Source organism: Triplophysa dalaica, chromosome 25, assembly GCF_015846415.1.
Source record: "Triplophysa dalaica isolate WHDGS20190420 chromosome 25, ASM1584641v1, whole genome shotgun sequence".
Classification (NCBI taxonomy): Eukaryota; Metazoa; Chordata; class Actinopteri; order Cypriniformes; family Nemacheilidae; genus Triplophysa; species Triplophysa dalaica.
Genome location: NC_079566.1, coordinates 8,739,259 through 8,757,331, shown reverse-complemented (window position 1 = coordinate 8,757,331; position 18,073 = coordinate 8,739,259). Strand labels below are relative to the sequence as shown.

Below are 18,073 nucleotides of genomic sequence, written 5' to 3'. Positions count from 1 at the left end.
GATGAAATGACTTTCAATTAAAAGTTCACAAAGCCAGAGGCTGCCGTTTGGCAAGCTCTAAACACACCTATAGAAAAAACCTTAATAAAACTGTTAAAAATGACCAATGCAAGCCATGCACATCAATAAGTCCCAACGATTTTCTCCTAAATAAGTCGCTCTGTATTTAGTGTCTAAAAAAATTAAACACAATAAGTAAATGGTGACAGAATTATCATTTTTTGGGTTCCTGTTTAAATCTACAGTTTCACAGACCTTAATACTTAAAAACTTTGGTTAAGTTCATTCCTGAATGATACAGATCGTGGGGATGATAGAGTTCTGTGACAATGACAAATCAGAAATGGCTGTATCCGTGTGATTTATAGCAGTCAACAGTGTCATAGGTCATCAACACAAAGACGCAGGGGCACCACAGCATCAGTCACTCACACTTATGTATCCACACAACAGTCACGCCACACTGAAGAAACAGCGTCTTTAGTCAAAAACAGCCTGACAAATGCAAGCGTGCACATGTGAGGCAAACACGTTCCCTGCAAGTTGAATCCTATTTCTTCTCATTTACAATCCATCTGATAAATTGTCCCTGAACTGACCTTCAAGCAGCGGTAAAGTAATCTACAATTACCTCAATAGACAAGGGGAAATAAAGGGTGGCACTGTCAACAACAAACACACACAGCCATTAAACAGAAAATGTGGGGATGTGTGTGTGGCTTGTGAGTGGACGGAGAGGAAAAACAGGCACTTCCTGTGAACCTCCCCATCTGGCCAAGAGAAAGAAGACCACGCCACCTCGCCGAATGACCATCTGATCTCACATTATATCATCACAGGCAACACACACTTTAAACTCCATAGAGGAATACTCCATCTAAATAGGATTCACTTAACAACTATTTTTACAATGTGGCAATAACTTATTCAGTTAACTAAATAGAAAAATCAATAGATCAATAGATGGTCATTTTCAACCATTTTCATTACTCATCGATTTTGCCGTTGTAGCAAACATACGATACATCACAACTCAACTAAACACGAATAAAAACACTCCCTCAGCAGCACACAGCTTAGAGCCCCGAGAAATCAACTCCCCAAACAGAACGTGAACCCCTCTAAACACTTTGAAAAAGCAATCACGGTGCACGTCTGAGCATGCACAAGATCTTAACAAGAGTGAAGATGCCGGTAAATCAAGCTGTTATCTCTATAGCGTATCCATTCCAAGCGTGCAGGGATTTGTATGCCTCTGGGTGAATCACAAGTTGGGATATTACATAAATTCCACCAAAAAACTACACATTTGTGTTGTGTCATTTTCTTTCCAAAAGTGGACAATTACATTTGGCAGGAGAAAAACACGCACTTCCAAGATATACAGTTGACCCTGGTGCGGGTTAACCTCCCGTAGGATGTTTTGATTGCAATCAAACTCAATTCAGAAGCACACGCACACACTCAAACACCACACGCTCTGATCGCAGAATCGGTCGCGGTTCGAGCTCATTGGCCTGTTAGACTGCAGTCAAACCATTCAAAACAAAAGAAAAACAGTGACACGGGTGTGAACGTCCCACAATCCCACAATCATCAGTAAACAATTTCTTCATGTTTAAACACCTTTTGCTTTCAAAGCTTCACATGCAGAGGCTATTATGTGAAAGGAATTTGGAGGCCAACGTCCCTGAAAAGTGTAAACATTGTGGAACTATAAAAAAAAATATTCGATGTGCACCCTGACAGCAGCAACAGCACTGGCTCAATTGATGAATTGAGTTTGGGGGCGGAGCAACATACTTGTTCGATCACAGTGGGCGGGGCTGTCAGAACATATAGGCTGTTTCTCAATATGCTTTCCTTGCGCGCAGATAGAATCCGATTGTAGTCCCAGAAGTCACAACGGGGAGTCCATCCATGTTCGGTCTTGGGGGTCTCCACAAGAACACAAGTCTGTTCTTTGCGTTCTTTGAATTGAGAAACGGCCATACACTAACCATGGCTTCAACCTAAATTTTTATTTGAAGAACAAAAACAAACGGTATAGCAGCTACCAGCAACTAACCGAATCAGTCCATCTTGGAAGGCAGCACCAGCCTTCTCCTAACTCCTGTGAGCGAGAGCAATCTGGGGAGATGGGCTCACTAAACCAGAGGCTCCGGAGTCAAGGCTTCATGCCAGAGCGTACAATTTATGAATTTATTCATCAGCGGGGAACCACGCATTAAAAGGTCGGGCGATTTTCCAGGTCATTGGTCAAAGCCGAGCGGCGAGGAAGGCATAGTGAACATTGTTCCTATCTAGGCTGTGATAAAGGGGCAGGGGAAGTGGCAGAAAGGCTCATATCCGGCATGCGCGAGGTTGCCACGCTTAATGAGTTTGAAAGGTCAAATGCCTCTTCAAAAGATTAATGGGGTTTTGCACATCACCCGAGTGCTGCTTCATGGGCATCTGAGGGGCCGAAAGGGCCAACGTTGCTGTCGCCAAGGCGATGTCATGCTGGCATGCCAGACGGGGAGACAGACATATCTCACTGAGTGGGCAGCGTAGTCAAGATAGTAAATTACTGTAAGTGCCCTAAGTGTCTATCAAACACAACACTTAAAAAATTACCAGAATATTTAATGTGGGACTTTTTGTAATGCTCATTTAATTCTTTGTGCTTGTCGGCCACAATGATGTACTATCTATCTTCATCCGGAAGCATTTCCTAACAAATATTTATGTCATTATCTGGGATTCAGTCAAGTTATTTATTAGCATTTCAGTGCATTTAAAGGGATAGTTCGACCAAAAAGGATAATTCTGTCATCATTTACTCACCCCCTTGTCACTTCAAACTAGAGATGCACCGATTGCAATTTTCTTTGCAGATTCCAAATTTCGATTTTATTATAAGTGAAACTTGCCATTTCCAATATTTTTTTATTATCATTTCATAAATTATTGAACATTACAATTGTACTCTCACAAAATTCTAAGACAACAATAAAATACTTTATTATAACTTTATTCTTGTCTGTTTCTGTCTTCTTTGTCTGCTATCATTGCTTTATTATTTTTTTCTGAAATGTAAGATAACTTTTTATGTCTTTATGTCTGGACTCTTTGGTACTAAAAGAAGTGGGTTGATTTCAACTGCCTCTTCAATAAAAAGTAAAAAATCTTATGAGAGAATTCTACTCTAAATATGTATATTTATTTGCCTTTTTTGTGTTAGTAAAGAACTCAATCAGATATACTGTATATCACAAATATTGGTTGATTTATTCATTTGTTATAGTTTGGATTTTTTTCAAGTCGTGTGGAATGTCATTTTACCTCAGTGAAATGACTATAGTTTTAATGCAAGACAATTAATCGCGTTGAATGGAATTCACATTTGTTTTACACATAGTGAACGACTTCAACATGAGTTTAGCATGTGTCAGAGATTAGCATCACAGTTAGCATGTAGTACATACCCAAAGTAGACGGAGCAACGAAGGTGAACTACTGGACAGTCAAAAATTGTTTGTGCGCTACATGGTGTGCTCGCGTGCAGAGACTCGTGCAGTTCGGTGGAACAGCACAGTCACGAGCGTAAATGGAAGACATTTGGAAGACATCTGCTAATTTACGAATAATCCAGATCTCGACTGGCTTCTTAGGTGTTTGATCAGCGTTGGCGCTAAACTCTGCGGGAAAGTGACCTGCCAGAACTGGAGCTAAAGTGCTCTTGAATAAATCAATAACTACTTTCTCGGTTAACACTATGAAGAATCTGTCGACCATGCAAAAAAGCACACCCTTTGTTTTAAAATCTCTGTATGGAATTTAATAAGTGACTCTCAGTTAATTTTATTACACATCAAAAGAAAGTAACATTTATTTACTGAATTATACATTTAAAACAGTCGGGGTTTGTATACGGTATGGCACTCAGCAAGCCAAAATCGCAGTAAGCATGACCTGATGTCTTTATCAACGAGTATATTACAACTGAACTTCTTTAAAGGGAAAGTTCACCCAAAAATAAAAATTCTGCAAGAAGATATTTTGAAGAATGTTGTTAACTGGCCCCCATTCACTTTCATTGGTTTTGTGTCCATTCCGTCAAAGTGAATGGGGGACAGTGCTGTTCGGTTAACAACTTTCTTCAAAATATCTTCTTTTGTCTTCTGCAAAAAAAGAAAGTCATAAAGGTTTGAAATGACAATTTTCATTTTTGGGTGAACTATTACTTTAATATTTAACTTAACACAGCATTACAACAAACGGTCCATTTTTGAAAAGGAAATGTATGTCTCAACCTAACTGAGTGCTCTTACATCATTTAAAATCAGCGAAAAAGGGGTCAGGCACAGAGGTGGTGTGTTCTCTGCCATCTGTCTGGCACGTTGCTGCAATACAAAAAGATAAATACTCAAAACCAACCTTACAATGCAGTATGAAGGACAATCGGGCTGTCTCTTGGTTGGTTTTCTATGTTCATTCAACACTGACGGTTTCATTTTTCACCTTTCTGAAGCTACGCGGAATCCATGGAGCATCCATATTCTGCTAGTAATAAAATCATCCATCCACTTCACAAAAGCACCTCAGACAAAACCTCCATCTCCAGGGGCATTCCTGCAGATCCAGCAGAAACTCGTTCTCACAGGGAATCGAGATGAGTCCTGGTGACCCTTCTTCTTACGCTGAAGAAAATAACACACCATCCATCGATCCCATTCACGCGATGCTAGACTAGTCAATTTGTGAGGAAACAGATCAAACTTAATTACAAGATTGAGCAGCACTGTATGTCAGGGTATTATGGGTAATTATGATTATAAAAACTGTGTCATTTCCTCTCTAACATTCATTAATTTTTAATTCAGGATTTTTCTGAGTGGGTATGATGGTTGACTTGATTATGTGACTTGACTATTTTGTTTTAACTCAGATATTGTTAACATGGCAGTGGCACTACAACCGCCGAGTTGCAAAGCAAACTGAATATATATATATATATACACACTATAGTTATTTAGACAACCCAGTTGATCTTAAAAATAGTGCAGTTTTCAGTCCACACACCCTAAAGCAACACTAAATAAACTCCAGGAGAGGGCATGTCACTGTACCGCCTGCCAACTTCACAAATCACTCTAACCTTCACTGCACATTCAGGTTGCCACTTATAAAAACAGCGGAGGCACAGCCAGCACGGATCTCCGACGGTCCAACCCAAACCATTACCCGAGCTAAAAATGATGTCGTTAATCAGCACGGCACTATGAATTTTCATGCTAAGTGGTCTTCGTGCAAATCAATAAATGACAACTAAAATGCCATATTGATTGCTTAACGTATTCAGGGCTCTGCTTCAGCCGTGATTTTACACCTTCTGTCAACAACTGAAGAAGCAGAACAGCGTTCAGGACCAGTTTGGCAGAGTGTGATGATGGAACCCAGCGCAGAGGTGACAGGCATAAAAACTTTCCTTGGTAAGTGCCCTCATATGGTCTGAACTGCACCCTGTCAGCGTACATAATCACGGCACAGTCGGTGTGGTTGATGCAACTGGCACATGCCTGCGAGTACGGTGCCGCAACGACTGCGATGAGAACAGTGAATGAGATGCCAGGGTGTGTAAGGACTGAGGGTCTGAAAGATCCCACCACCTCCAACAAAATGTGAGAAAAAAGATCAGAAAAGCATGGGAGCACTTAAAGGAATAGTCCACTTAAATGAAAATTCAGCCATTATCTGTACTAGCCTGCTGTTATCTTTACATGGAGCACAAAGTAGTGATTTTTGATGAAATTTCAATCAATTCTCTTAGCCAAGCTGAACAAAAAAGCCCTCAAATATTTCAAATATATAAATATTAATATTCCATATACATTTCTGTTTATGTTTAAAGGCTTTATGATCACCACCAAAAAACTATCAAATATTCAGCCCATATGTTTATTGGTTTGTATGAATCAGATGAAGTCAAATTGATAAAAACCACAGAAGTTCACCACTGTAGTAAAACATATTAAAATATTCATCAAAATCCTAAAACGTGAATACTATAAAGACTGCAAAGCAGTAGAGAAAAACATCAAAACAGAAAACAGCAATGATCGTATAAGACTCGGATTCTGATCAGATTAATATGAGAACGAAAGCCTTTTTGCTTAGCGATGTAAAAAAGAACGGCGAAGTGCAAAGTGCGGATCTCGGAACCATCAACAGTCTTTGCTCAGATGACCTCAAACACCCAGCGGATGTATTTAGATAAAAAAATGTCAGAGATATTGATCATTTAGATTCAATAAATTCATGACAGAAAATCGTCATATAGATTCAGCTTAGAAGTCTATATGTTCATCAATCAAAACTATATAGATTTAGCCCACAAAGGTATGTTTATACTAGTTTTGTATGATGTATATATCATATAGATTTAGTCCATCTTTATGTTCATGACATAAAACTACTCTACAGCCAAAAGACTTTAAAGGCAGAAGTCGAAAAGAATATCTCATGATCTTTACTGTATTTGTACTTTCTCTTAGTAGAAAAAGACGCTTCAAATAATTTCCTCAAAAATTCCTCCTTCAGTCTTGCACAGCATAATAGAAGCACACCGGTTTGGAACGACAGGCAGGAGAAAATGAACAATGACAGATTTTTCATTTTTGGATGAACTATTATAATAATATGCACCAACAAAGAGCTCTGTCCCCATCCTGTCAGAAGCCCACCTGCCGCAAACATAATACAGAAAGAATACAGCGCGCTGAATACAAAGAGACCAGCCGCAGCAGGACAGGGATGCTGTTTGTGGACAAAGAGGTGTTCAGTACAGTGAGAACATATTCGGCTCCATCAGACGTCCCCCCCATATCACCACCACCACACAAGGCCTTTCCGAACACATCTCTTTCACAGCAATTAATGGCTGTCAAAACATTCATTAAGGGAACATTTCTAATCCACTTCACCAGCATTCCAGCAGAGGATGGGGCTGGCAGAGTTCAGCCATGTGCACGTAAGAGCGCCGTGTACGTGGGGGAACAGAGGAGAGAGAGCAGCCTGGCTCAGCTGGGCTTCTTCAGAGAAGCCAAGAGCCTGAAGGGACGGAGATATTATCTGTTCTTTCCCTCTCTATGCCAGGACGCTCAGTTGACCTCACCTGAGTCCGTAATGCGGCGGCCCGACATCAAAACCTCTGAAGCTTTCAAGACTGTCAAACAACCCCACCAGGAGCAACAGACTCTGAAATGGACTAATTGGAAATCCAACGTAACTTGATGGACTGAAATACCTACTTTTGGGATATCCTGATAAAACGCAACAAGACAAACAATATTTAATTGAAAAATTAAATAAGATATAGAAAAAAACAAGTAAGAAATCTGAGATAAACTAAGAAATAAAACACACTTGATAAGAAAATAAAGAAAATAGAGACATTATTTAGATGGAACAATACAGTACCACGGTAATAATTTAATTTAAACAAATTCTGCTTAGATTTTGTTAACTAAGCAAATCCTAAAACAGACCATTTTCAACTCTTGATTTATGTTGGTGTCACATTATCTCAGGAAACAAACTGACTACATTGTTGCAGCCTGTCAACAGCACGCAGCCGGATTCCTCGGGTAAAACATCACCTGTCTCTGAAGAGCTCAAACGAATGTGCTTTGGGTTTTAATAACAAGTTTTTACCATTTAAATCCATTCACGATCTAGTCCCCTGCCAATCAAACTTCTTACTACGGCACAGAAAGGTGAAAGCACACCTGCAGTGAGAGTTCCGTCAAATTTCCCTAAACAGTTCCAAAGACGCTACATACCTTCCTCTGCGCAAGCCTCCTCGTTTCTGTTGAGCAATAATATCCAAAGCACCGAAATGATCGCTTTAAACTGCTCCATCTTTGAATCGCCAGGTCCGCGGAGCTCTGGTCATGTCGCAGCCGAGCACGCTTGACTCACGGTGCGGGATGAACGGGATCAGTCCGAGCTAGTGGCGTGCAGAGGTACTATGCGCCTTATTTGGCAACACGGGGGAGGCGGGGAGAGACGCGCTGATTGACAGCCCGAACCTTCAATCGGCATGAGCGCGCGGAGAGCAGGAACGTCGACCACCAACCAAATCGCAGGTAAGAAAATTCCTCCAAACCGAATGAAAAATGTAGAAATGAAGAAATTTTGTTTTGTTTCAGCTCGCGTTATACTTTAAGCATTGAAATGTATTGTTTTATTTAATTAAATAAAATCTTATGCGCGAAGGGTTCAAGGACATCGGCGTCTGAATGCTTCACTGCTTGGTTATCAATCAAATGAGCACTGATGAATTATATAGGGATATATTAGCACATGTTTTATAGATCACATGGTATAAAAGCAGGTAATTATGGAGATGGAGGAATGAACTGACAGCAAGATAATTTAAATAATGGCAGTGCTTATTTGGTCAATGAACCCTCATTTATCTTACCTGACCTGTTTAATGGCTTATTCTAAGACATAAAAAGTAATTACATTTTAAATTTTTGGGGATGTTTTAAAAGTATTTTTAATTATTAGATCTTAGTAACACATTTAAGTGTATAAATAAGCCTACTTTTAATAAAGAAATAATTGGGATCCTTTATTTCTTATTAAACCATAGTTATGTTAATACTATTAATAACTATTCACATAATTAATAAATCATATAATATAGTTTAATAAAAGTGATACAGAACGTACAAATTTAAGCTTTACAATTTAAAACTTGTATTATTATTACAAAAGGGTACAAAGGTTAGATGACAAGCATAAAACTGAAGTTAAATAAGCTCGTCTCGAACAACAGGCACAGATCTACTTAATGCAGGGTGTTGTGGATCCTCGAGATTACACATTTGTGCATTATTGCACTAATCCCACGAAGGGCCAGTACTCTGCATCTCTGTAACAGTAGAGCCTGAACCTGTTGTTTATGACTACATTACAATTTCATGCTAGGCTACCCTGAACCTCTCTATATGGCTGTAGCCCATAAATAAAATAAAATAAAAAACTAGAGGACGCGGAGAAGAAAAACTAAAATTTGACCTTTCGTTCTGTGGCTATTTTCACATTCATTCGGGTAGAAAAATAACTATTGTGGTGGGGGAGGTGGCTAAAGACGCTATTAGTAGCAGCCGCAATTTTAATGTGACATGGGAGTTTGCGCAGTGTTATGTCTGTGTAATCACTCCACAATCTCAAGGGACGCGTCACACACACGCAACCTTGCAGAGAAAAGCAGGGTGTTAATCCCAGTTGCGCTGTAGTGGGTGTGTTTTATTCCCTAAAAAGGAGCTCTGAACCAGGGAGCTGAAAAGGTGCTAATGTGGGACTGCAAGACTACTAAAGACTTTTTTAATGGACATGGGACCGCTATGATTTTATGACCTGCTGTTTGTCCCCGCTGTATAGATGAAATATGTTTCAAATTGTTCCCTCTGTTTTGACTTTTTCAGAGAATTTAAATGAGAAGCCACCAAGAGGGCCTGGTCTGAGGCCTACAAGGGAATTGTGGGGTGATTGCTTTATTTAGGTTTCATAATACTCGACCCATCTGTTCTGTATAGCCCTTTGATGTTCTTCACATATAACCATATTAGCTCACGGTGGTGTGCAACACATGGGTAAACCAACAAAATCACAGGAGGATGACAGTCTTTGGTTAATGAGTGTTCTTGTTCTAGTTACCAACAGAGACAAAGAAACATTTGAAGGTCAATTTGTAGTATAGCACATTGGGACTCAACAGGAACCAAAAGATTCAGATTCTCTTTGTTTATATGTGGATGGGGAAACAAAGACCAAGTCGGAAACCTAGAGTTCTCTAAAATATATACAATGTTGGGACATTTAAATACGTGTTGCAACATAAAAGACTCCAGAATTTGTAGTACACAGTGGCATGACTCAAATTATTTACACTTTTAGTATAAATATAAATTTTTCCCTTATTTCCAGAATCTTAAGGAACAGTTGACCCAAAAGTCTAGATTATGTCATTATTTACTCACCCTCAGAGTTCCAAATCTGTATAAATTTCTTTGTTCTAATGAACACAGAGAAAGATATTTTGAGGAATGTTTGTAACCAAACAAATCTTGGCAACCATTGATTACCATAGTAGGAAAATTACCATAGTGGTCAAAAGTGCCATAGAACTGTTTGCTTTCTTAAATTCTTCAAAATCTCTTCTTTTGTGTTTAACAGAATAAGGAAATATATAAAGCTATTTTCCAATAGCTTTAGTCAATGGTAGCTAAGAACTTTTCCTTTAAGATGTTTTGTACGAATTACAGGGGCGGTTTCCCGCTCTACCTGATTTTGCTGAGTGGTTGATGTCCTCAGGACAACATATTTTGTTGACATAAAGACAACATTTTTTAAAAGAAAACCTAAGCCCACACCAAACCCCAACCCTAACCGTAATGTAACACTAAAATCGGAGGGAAATTATAAGTGAAAAACAATGGTCTAGAAGCACCTAATCCTGTTTGGAAGATTCAATTTAAAATAAACTGTAAATTTATTTCTGAAATCTGATTGGTTGATTTAAATGTTGTCCCAGGGTCAACGTGATGTTGTCCTAAGGATATCACCAACTTTGGAAAAACAGGACAGCCCGGTTTCCCAGACAAGGATTATCTTAAATCACCACTAGGCCTTAGTTAAATTAGAATATTTAAGTCGATTTAAAAAAAGTTTTTTTTACAAACAACTTAACCGGCCTGAATCTTGAGACAAAACAATCGCACTCACTCAATTCAATTCAATTCAAGTTTATTTATATAGCGCTTTTCCCAATGTGTATTGTTTCAAAGCAGCTTTACAGGGGCAAACAGGAAAAACAGATAAGTTAGAACACAGCACAGTGCATGGTGTTTATACAACGAGTAAGATCATTCTAATAAATAATATCTAATTTCTAAATAAATAAATAAATGAATGAATGCAGTCTCCCGGTGAGCAGGCCAACACTGCTATATTTGTTATGTCAGTGCAAGTTGATAAATTCAGTTTACAAATTAAATATTTGTTCAACACAATGCTTACATAAATCATATAGTTTGAGGAAGTATAATGCAGACGGTTATGCTTATCCAATATGTACAACAAGAACAAGCTCATTCATTGCTTTCGGCTTCCGTTTTTTCAGACCTGGAAACATGGCATGCCATAACAAGGATAGTCCAAAGTAGAAGCTTAACATTAAAAATGTATGCTGGCAAATGCTTATGTATTTCCCTCACGCTAAGCTAATAAATAGGCCTTCACGTGTCACTTGGGCATCATCATGTCATTTCCATTTCTCCTCGCTCGCCCCAAACCCTCATTTGTCTCAGGCGAAACGTTCAGGCTACAGGCTTAATGTCATGTTATTTTGTCTTCTTTAAAGAAAGAATCGATGGGAGATATTGTGAAGGGACAGAATTATTCCGTCTGCAGTGTGGCAGTTTACAGATAAGAACCTCAGCTTGGTAATCATAAATATTAGCATGATGCAGGCGGACATGTCATGAGCCCTTCCAACTAAGAATTTATCTCCCGGTTCTAAGGACGGCAAGACATGGACATAATCACAGTCATGGCCTTTACCAAAGTGGTTTAGGGATTGTGAATGACCACTGCTCTCCTTAAATATCATCATGGATAGAGGTTTCTCCTTTAGTGAACGTGGATTAGGAAGATGGACGAGGTAGCAGCAGAGTATGGCGATGTTTGTGTCGGCATGAGACGATTCTGTTTTATTTGAAAGGCATTTGTGGCCTTTACTTGTTTTTTACTACAAGTGCAGTAGAAATGATAATTTACATGGCATAGATTTAGACTAAACCAAGAACTCAAAGAACAATAAACAAATAATTTGTTTAGTGAAACTATAACTCAATCCAATCTATAAAGCAAATTTAAGGACTTAAAATTACAATTAGAGTGATTGTTCACCCAAAAATGAAAATTCTCTGGTCATTTAAATCCTGTATGAACTTCTTTCTTCTGCAGAACACAAAGGAAGATGTTTTGAAGAATATTGGTAATGGAACAGCGACGATACCCATTGACTTGCATTGGTTGTGTGTCCATACACTAGAAGTAAATGGGTTAGTGAAGCACTGTTCGGTTACCAACATTCTTAAAAGCATAAACATTTGTGTTCCGCACAAGAAAGAACAGCGACGGTACCCATTCACTTCTATTGTACGGACACAAAACCATTGCAAGACGATGGGTATCGTTGCTGTTTGGTTACCAACATTTTTCAAAATATCTTCTTTTGTGTTGAAGAAAGAAAGTTATACAGTTTTGAAATGACAATAGGATGAGTAAATAATGACAGAATTTTCATTTTTGGGTGAACAAAGACTTCTTAATTCATGTCATGAACTAAATATGTTTTTCCACTTAACATCGTGAAGATAAGTTATGATTTATAAACACATAATGAAACAACAATACAACGTTTCAAAAAGTTATTTAGGCTTGAACTTTTGCATTAGTCAGACACGGATCCTCTAAAAGAAACAACCCAAAACACAGAGATGAAGCAAAAATCAATGACGTTGAAACTAATGGAAAGCCACAGAAGGACGATAAAGAAGTGAAAAATGTGTTGATTTGTCCGCATGGGCATGACGTCTCTAGAGATACACATGGGAATTTTTCACAAAAGATAAATTGCCTTGTTGCCGTGGCTCCCTTTGTTTCTACAGTCGATGAACACGTATGAGTTTGAGTGCGTGTAGACATGCTGCTTGTATTTGAGTATACATATTATTTCTGCAACCTTTAAATTTGTGGCGTTCTATGTGATTGTTGTGGACAGGATTAATGTCACAACTACAAACATGCTCTGAGACACATTCAAAACAAGATCTGGCAACGTCGGCGTGGCTTCGTTTGCAATCGATGCTGGTTTTCTCCAAGAGAGAAAATGACATCTCCCACGACTCCTGCTGGATATGCAGCAAGTACAAATCAGCCTCGACTTGCCCTTTCCAGAGCAAATCAATTCCGACATCCTCGGAAGCGCTTTGCATCCTATTGTGCCCGGCATACATGCTTTCCCTTCACTGGTGAACAAATTTGAAGTCGGTCATGGCTCTTGATCAAAGAAGACTTTTATGATACTCGTATGTGAGACATCAACTTACAGCACAGGTCTGTCTTTGAATCCAGGTCAAGAAATATTTGAAAATCAAGTCTAGAAAAGAGAAAGTAGGAGAAGGAACATCTTGAGTCTCCTGAGAAACACAAAAGACGCAAAGGAGCGTCTTGTAATTGCTGAAAGTGGGTTTGTATAATTCTCCTGAGACGGAGTTCTTATAAAGAACAGTGCGGGACATTTGAATTATTCATGGTTATTTGTTCCTTCCCTTGGATATTTTTATATCTATTATATTTGTGGATCCACTGAAATTACGTAAACTTATAAATTAGAAAGTTTTGCTGTTGTGGATCAAAAACTTTGTCTATCATATTTACACAAAATAAGTTTTTTATTTCAAAGGAAAAATATGTTTCTTCCAAATTATCGTCTTTAGCAACTCTATACCAGCAGAAAGCTCAAGTGAGTCATTTCAAAAATCCTATTCATTTTCTCTTTAATTTGTATACCAACCTTTGAGCTCTGAAAAATTGCCATCACTATTGACTCATTCTAAACAAAATGAATATAGGAGCAATTCTTCGGTCAAATATCTTCTCTGCCGATCACAACTACATCAATCTCCAACCCTGAGATTGCTAGAACGGTTGCCATCACAAATGTTTTATATAAATATGTTTTCACCGTCGTTTTTACCAAGCAATATCTTAACACATCAAGGGTAATAGCTCTCTAAGGCAGTCTCCAAAAAGTTGCCATCAAATAGATAACCATTGATAGCTCTTTGCAGTTATAGACCCAAGCCAATAAAACCAAGGTTTGTCATGCTCAGGCTTTCAGAAGATGGTTTGGGTTTGTAGACGCTGGTCCATATGGACCCATATTGAAGCTTTATAAGCTTTTTTAACATCCATATGCCACCATCATCTCCTTCACCAAAATACACCATCAAACATACAGCTTAAACTCAGAGAAGTTTATGCTGAACTTTGGTTAACCTATGGGCTAAAACTGTCTGAAGAAGCGCTGTGCCAGAGAGTGTCAATTAAATCTCGGACACGAGCTAACAAACAAACAGCGAAGGGTACTTGAGGCGGTCTGCATTGTATTGTTTAATGAGTAGATATGTCAACACTTCTTTCCATACCACTCAATATCCTGTGAAAACAGCAATATTTACATAAATAATTACATTCGGAGTAATTAAAGGAGCAAATAAACAGGCTGGTGACATATTTTGAGGATATTTAGGTACTGAAAGATTCATGGTCCTGGAAAGGTAAAGGAGGCAGAGGGGGAAATGTATGCAAATGAACCGGGAATATTCAAGGGCCTAGAAGATGTTGTGTCAGGGGATTTTCTAGAGGTGTGTGAATGAAAACATTGTTCTCAAACTTTAACTGAACTTTCTTGTTCACTTATAAACTGTAACAGTATGCAAAATTTTTAAGGTCAAGCAAAAAATAAAAATACACGAAATAAAGCGTTTAGCCTAAGAATGGTTACACAATATTGGAAACTAATAAATGGATACATTTAAAGGTTTCTTTAAATTAATGCACCAGACATTCCCATTCAAGTACTTAGATAGTTCTAAGTCTACGTCTTTTTATTTCATTTTATATTTCTTATGGTTAGTTTTGTAAACAGTTTCAAGGTCTGATTCAATATTTAAAACAATACTTTTGATATTTAATTAAATCTATCTAATAGAGAACATTAATGCATTTTAAAATTTCCTTTTTAACAAGTTACATTGCTCATGAATCTCTGCTTTTGTGTCCATTTCAGGTATCTGTGCCATGTTCCAAACCTAGATCTCCTCTCCTGTATCCCTAAATGCTTACTTTCCCCATTCTTGTCCTATATACGTAAAAGAAAGTTAAAAGGCATTAATAAAAATAATAATAAAACAAAACAGAACAGAACAGAACAAATTCAAATTCAAAAGTTTATGTTTGGTTTTAAAAAAGGAAGTTTATTCATAAAAATAAAAACGGGAGATGACTGAAGGTTCTGAAGGTTCTGAAGAATCCAGGATCAGCCCTGAGCATTTTGTCTCATAGGTTGGAAACCACATATGCAAATATGCATATATCTGCTCACCTTTACATGTTGAAATGCAAAAGAACATGAATCCACATCAAGAAACCTCATCCGCAGGCCCTGAAGCAACTCAAGCTGTCGAGTCTCTCTCTGCTCTCTCCATCTCTCTCATAAATACACATGAGCGTGTCATTGTTTGTCATCACGTACGCAAGAATAAAGTTCAGCTTCGGTTCTACAGCTTCAAGCACCTCAGCATTGTCTTCTGATGAAGTTAATCAAAAACAAATTTGTGCTGAAGAGCTTTAGTGTTTTACATGAAAACATACTGTTGTCACCCAGAAACCCAGAGCAGCGAATGTTCATAACGATCAGAGTTTCATAAGATGTTGTATTGTTAAAAGTTTAACTTTAACTTTAAGTTTAACCTTCTTTCCTCTATATTGGACGCATGGAGGACTTTTTGAAGCCTGGAGTCACAGTGACTCAGCACCACTAACAAAATACACTGACAGTAGCATCATCACCCATGGAAATACATTAAGTCCTTTGCTTGGCTGAACTTTTCTCTCTTTTACAAACCTTTCTCTGCAGAAGTGAATCAATGGTCTAATCTCATTTGTCATCCCTGCTTGCCTCCATTACGAGCAGTGATGAGATTAGCTAATCTGGAAAGACGGCTGATGCCGGAGAGACGGAGTGATGCTGGTGGGACACAGGAAGACAACCGCTCTGCGCAAGAGACACATCAGATGTCCAAAGAGATGTTATGTCATACTGTAAACCCGGAAAAATTGACTATACTCAAACATTTTGAGGCCACTTGATGCCTCAAAAATTTTGAATTTTAGAGGTCCTTGGTTTAAGTAAGCAGAACTTTCAAATTTTGAATACTGTTAAGTTAAAGTTCTCATCAAATCTTATCAAGTGCGACGTATATATTTAATTGATCCTTTTTATGAAATGAAGTAGACAGTACTATAATAACTATAGTTATCTTAACTAAATTCTTTCAGTTTCTTTTTATTTTACATATTTTTTAGTCTTAATAGGCATAAATAAAACACTTCTACTTATGCGACCCAAAATGAGCAAGAAGAGACTGATCTCAGAGCTGGCAGTAGTACAGTTCCTGTTCACTGGTAACATAACACATGTTACAGGTCAAATGTAGCTTCGCAGAGTCTAAGCACATGCACTACTCTTCTAAACAATGGTAACCACAAAACTGAAAAATATGTAAAACTCTTCTAAATATCTAAGAGAAGTGAACATTAAACACTAACAAGTCTTTAACTTTACAAAAAACATGTAAATAAATCATATTTTTGTATTTCACTCTCCTAATGCAGTCTGACGCAAAGCATGCCGGGAATTGGAAATCCTTCTTGACAAATTATGTTGAATTCACTTGTTGAAATTAAGTCAATTGAATGAAATCAATTTTTTTAGTTTAAGTAAAAACTTCAAGTTAATCAACAATAATCATTATACTTTACTCAGAAGTAAAAAAGTATTACAGGAACTTAAAATATTTACTTTTTTAATAAAAATAAGTTAACGTTACTTAATCTGTATGATTATTTTGAACATTTGGGTTTACAGTGCATGTTTTTGATACAGCAAAGTTGGGATATTTTAAACATATTTAACATACGCAATTCACCAGCAAAGCTTCAAATATGCTTATTATATAAGGCCAAATCATTACTGATCTGTGAATATAAGTTAATTCTTGCGACTGATTTGGCACAGATTGGGAGAAATCAATGGCCAGATAACATCCCAAAGCAACACCGGTCAGTGTTGATGTTGGTAAAAAGTGGGCGGCGAGAGGGAGGCATGTTTTGTGATTGTGCTGCTCAGAGATTAGGTCCACCCTAATGACCCTGATTATCAGGTACCATCAGTTATAGTAAATTAGGTTAGGCATAGGGTCTAGACAATGCGTGGTGGGTTTCCAGGCAATGCGGCGTGTCAGCGCGCTTGTTCCCGGTCAGCATGCGGTCAGCATATTCCCCACAGTCTCCCCTCCACTATGCCCGCTGAAGACCTCTGCTGGTCCGAGGCTATTCATTGTCAGCATATTTGGCAGAGCTCAATGCACTTAGCGCAGTCCAAGAGTTCTGGTTACCGCTGCCAGGCAGATGCTGTAATGAGGGGCGGGGCTGCTTACCGTAACAGCATCCCTGACGGTGAAGTTTATTTCTTCTCATTACATCCAGCACACGTTTCTTTCCCACACCTTGTTCTTAAAAACTCATTAGTGTTCACCTGTTCGCCTCCCTCACTGCTCTCACAGGGTGTGAGTGTGTTTGGCGGCTGAGTAGGGAGAATTATAAAGGTGAAGATTCACTCTCTCGCTGGCACTGTGGCGTTGGACGGCATGGGGTAGGGCAGGGGTAAACTGGACAGGTTGCAATCTGGCAACCAAGGCCAAACTCCCAATGTCAGCCTGGAACTAAGCGGATGGGCCCTGGTGACATCTGTTCAGTGGGTAAAATAAGCCATTTATGGGTGCCAAGACACTATGTGTCCTAACCTTTAGACGGGCTGCACATGCAAATCCAAAATGATTAAGGAGGGACACACACACACACACACACAGCCATTGCTAAATATTATTTCAGAAAGTTTTTTATCACTAGTTCTGAGTTGTGATGTCATAGAAAGCAGACAGGGGTCTTTTTAATGGAAATCTTAATGCAACATTTGCAATTTATTTATTGTGTTTTAATTAAATGGCCATCAATCAAAAAGTAATACATACAAAAAAGTTAATATATTTTTTCTTCGATATCTGAGGCTATCCAGCCTTCTTTGGGTAACATCACTGCAAAAAAATAATAAAAAAATATTTTTTTATTGTTTTCTAGTACAAATGTCTAAAAATACTGAAATCAA

General features: G+C 38.3%; 1 protein-coding gene across 1 annotated transcript in view; it reads right to left on the bottom strand.

Moving 5' to 3' along the window:
- LOC130415480 (ephrin type-A receptor 7-like) overlaps window positions 1-7,970 on the bottom strand; it is a 93,913-nt gene extending 85,943 nt beyond the window's left edge. Inside the window, exon 1 of the mRNA XM_056741219.1 lies at window positions 7,824-7,970. Within this exon, the coding sequence (XP_056597197.1) occupies window positions 7,824-7,902 (79 nt within the window). The 5' untranslated portion in view covers window positions 7,903-7,970. The remainder of the gene's footprint in view (window positions 1-7,823) is intronic.
- Window positions 7,971-18,073: the final 10,103 nt, after the last annotated feature.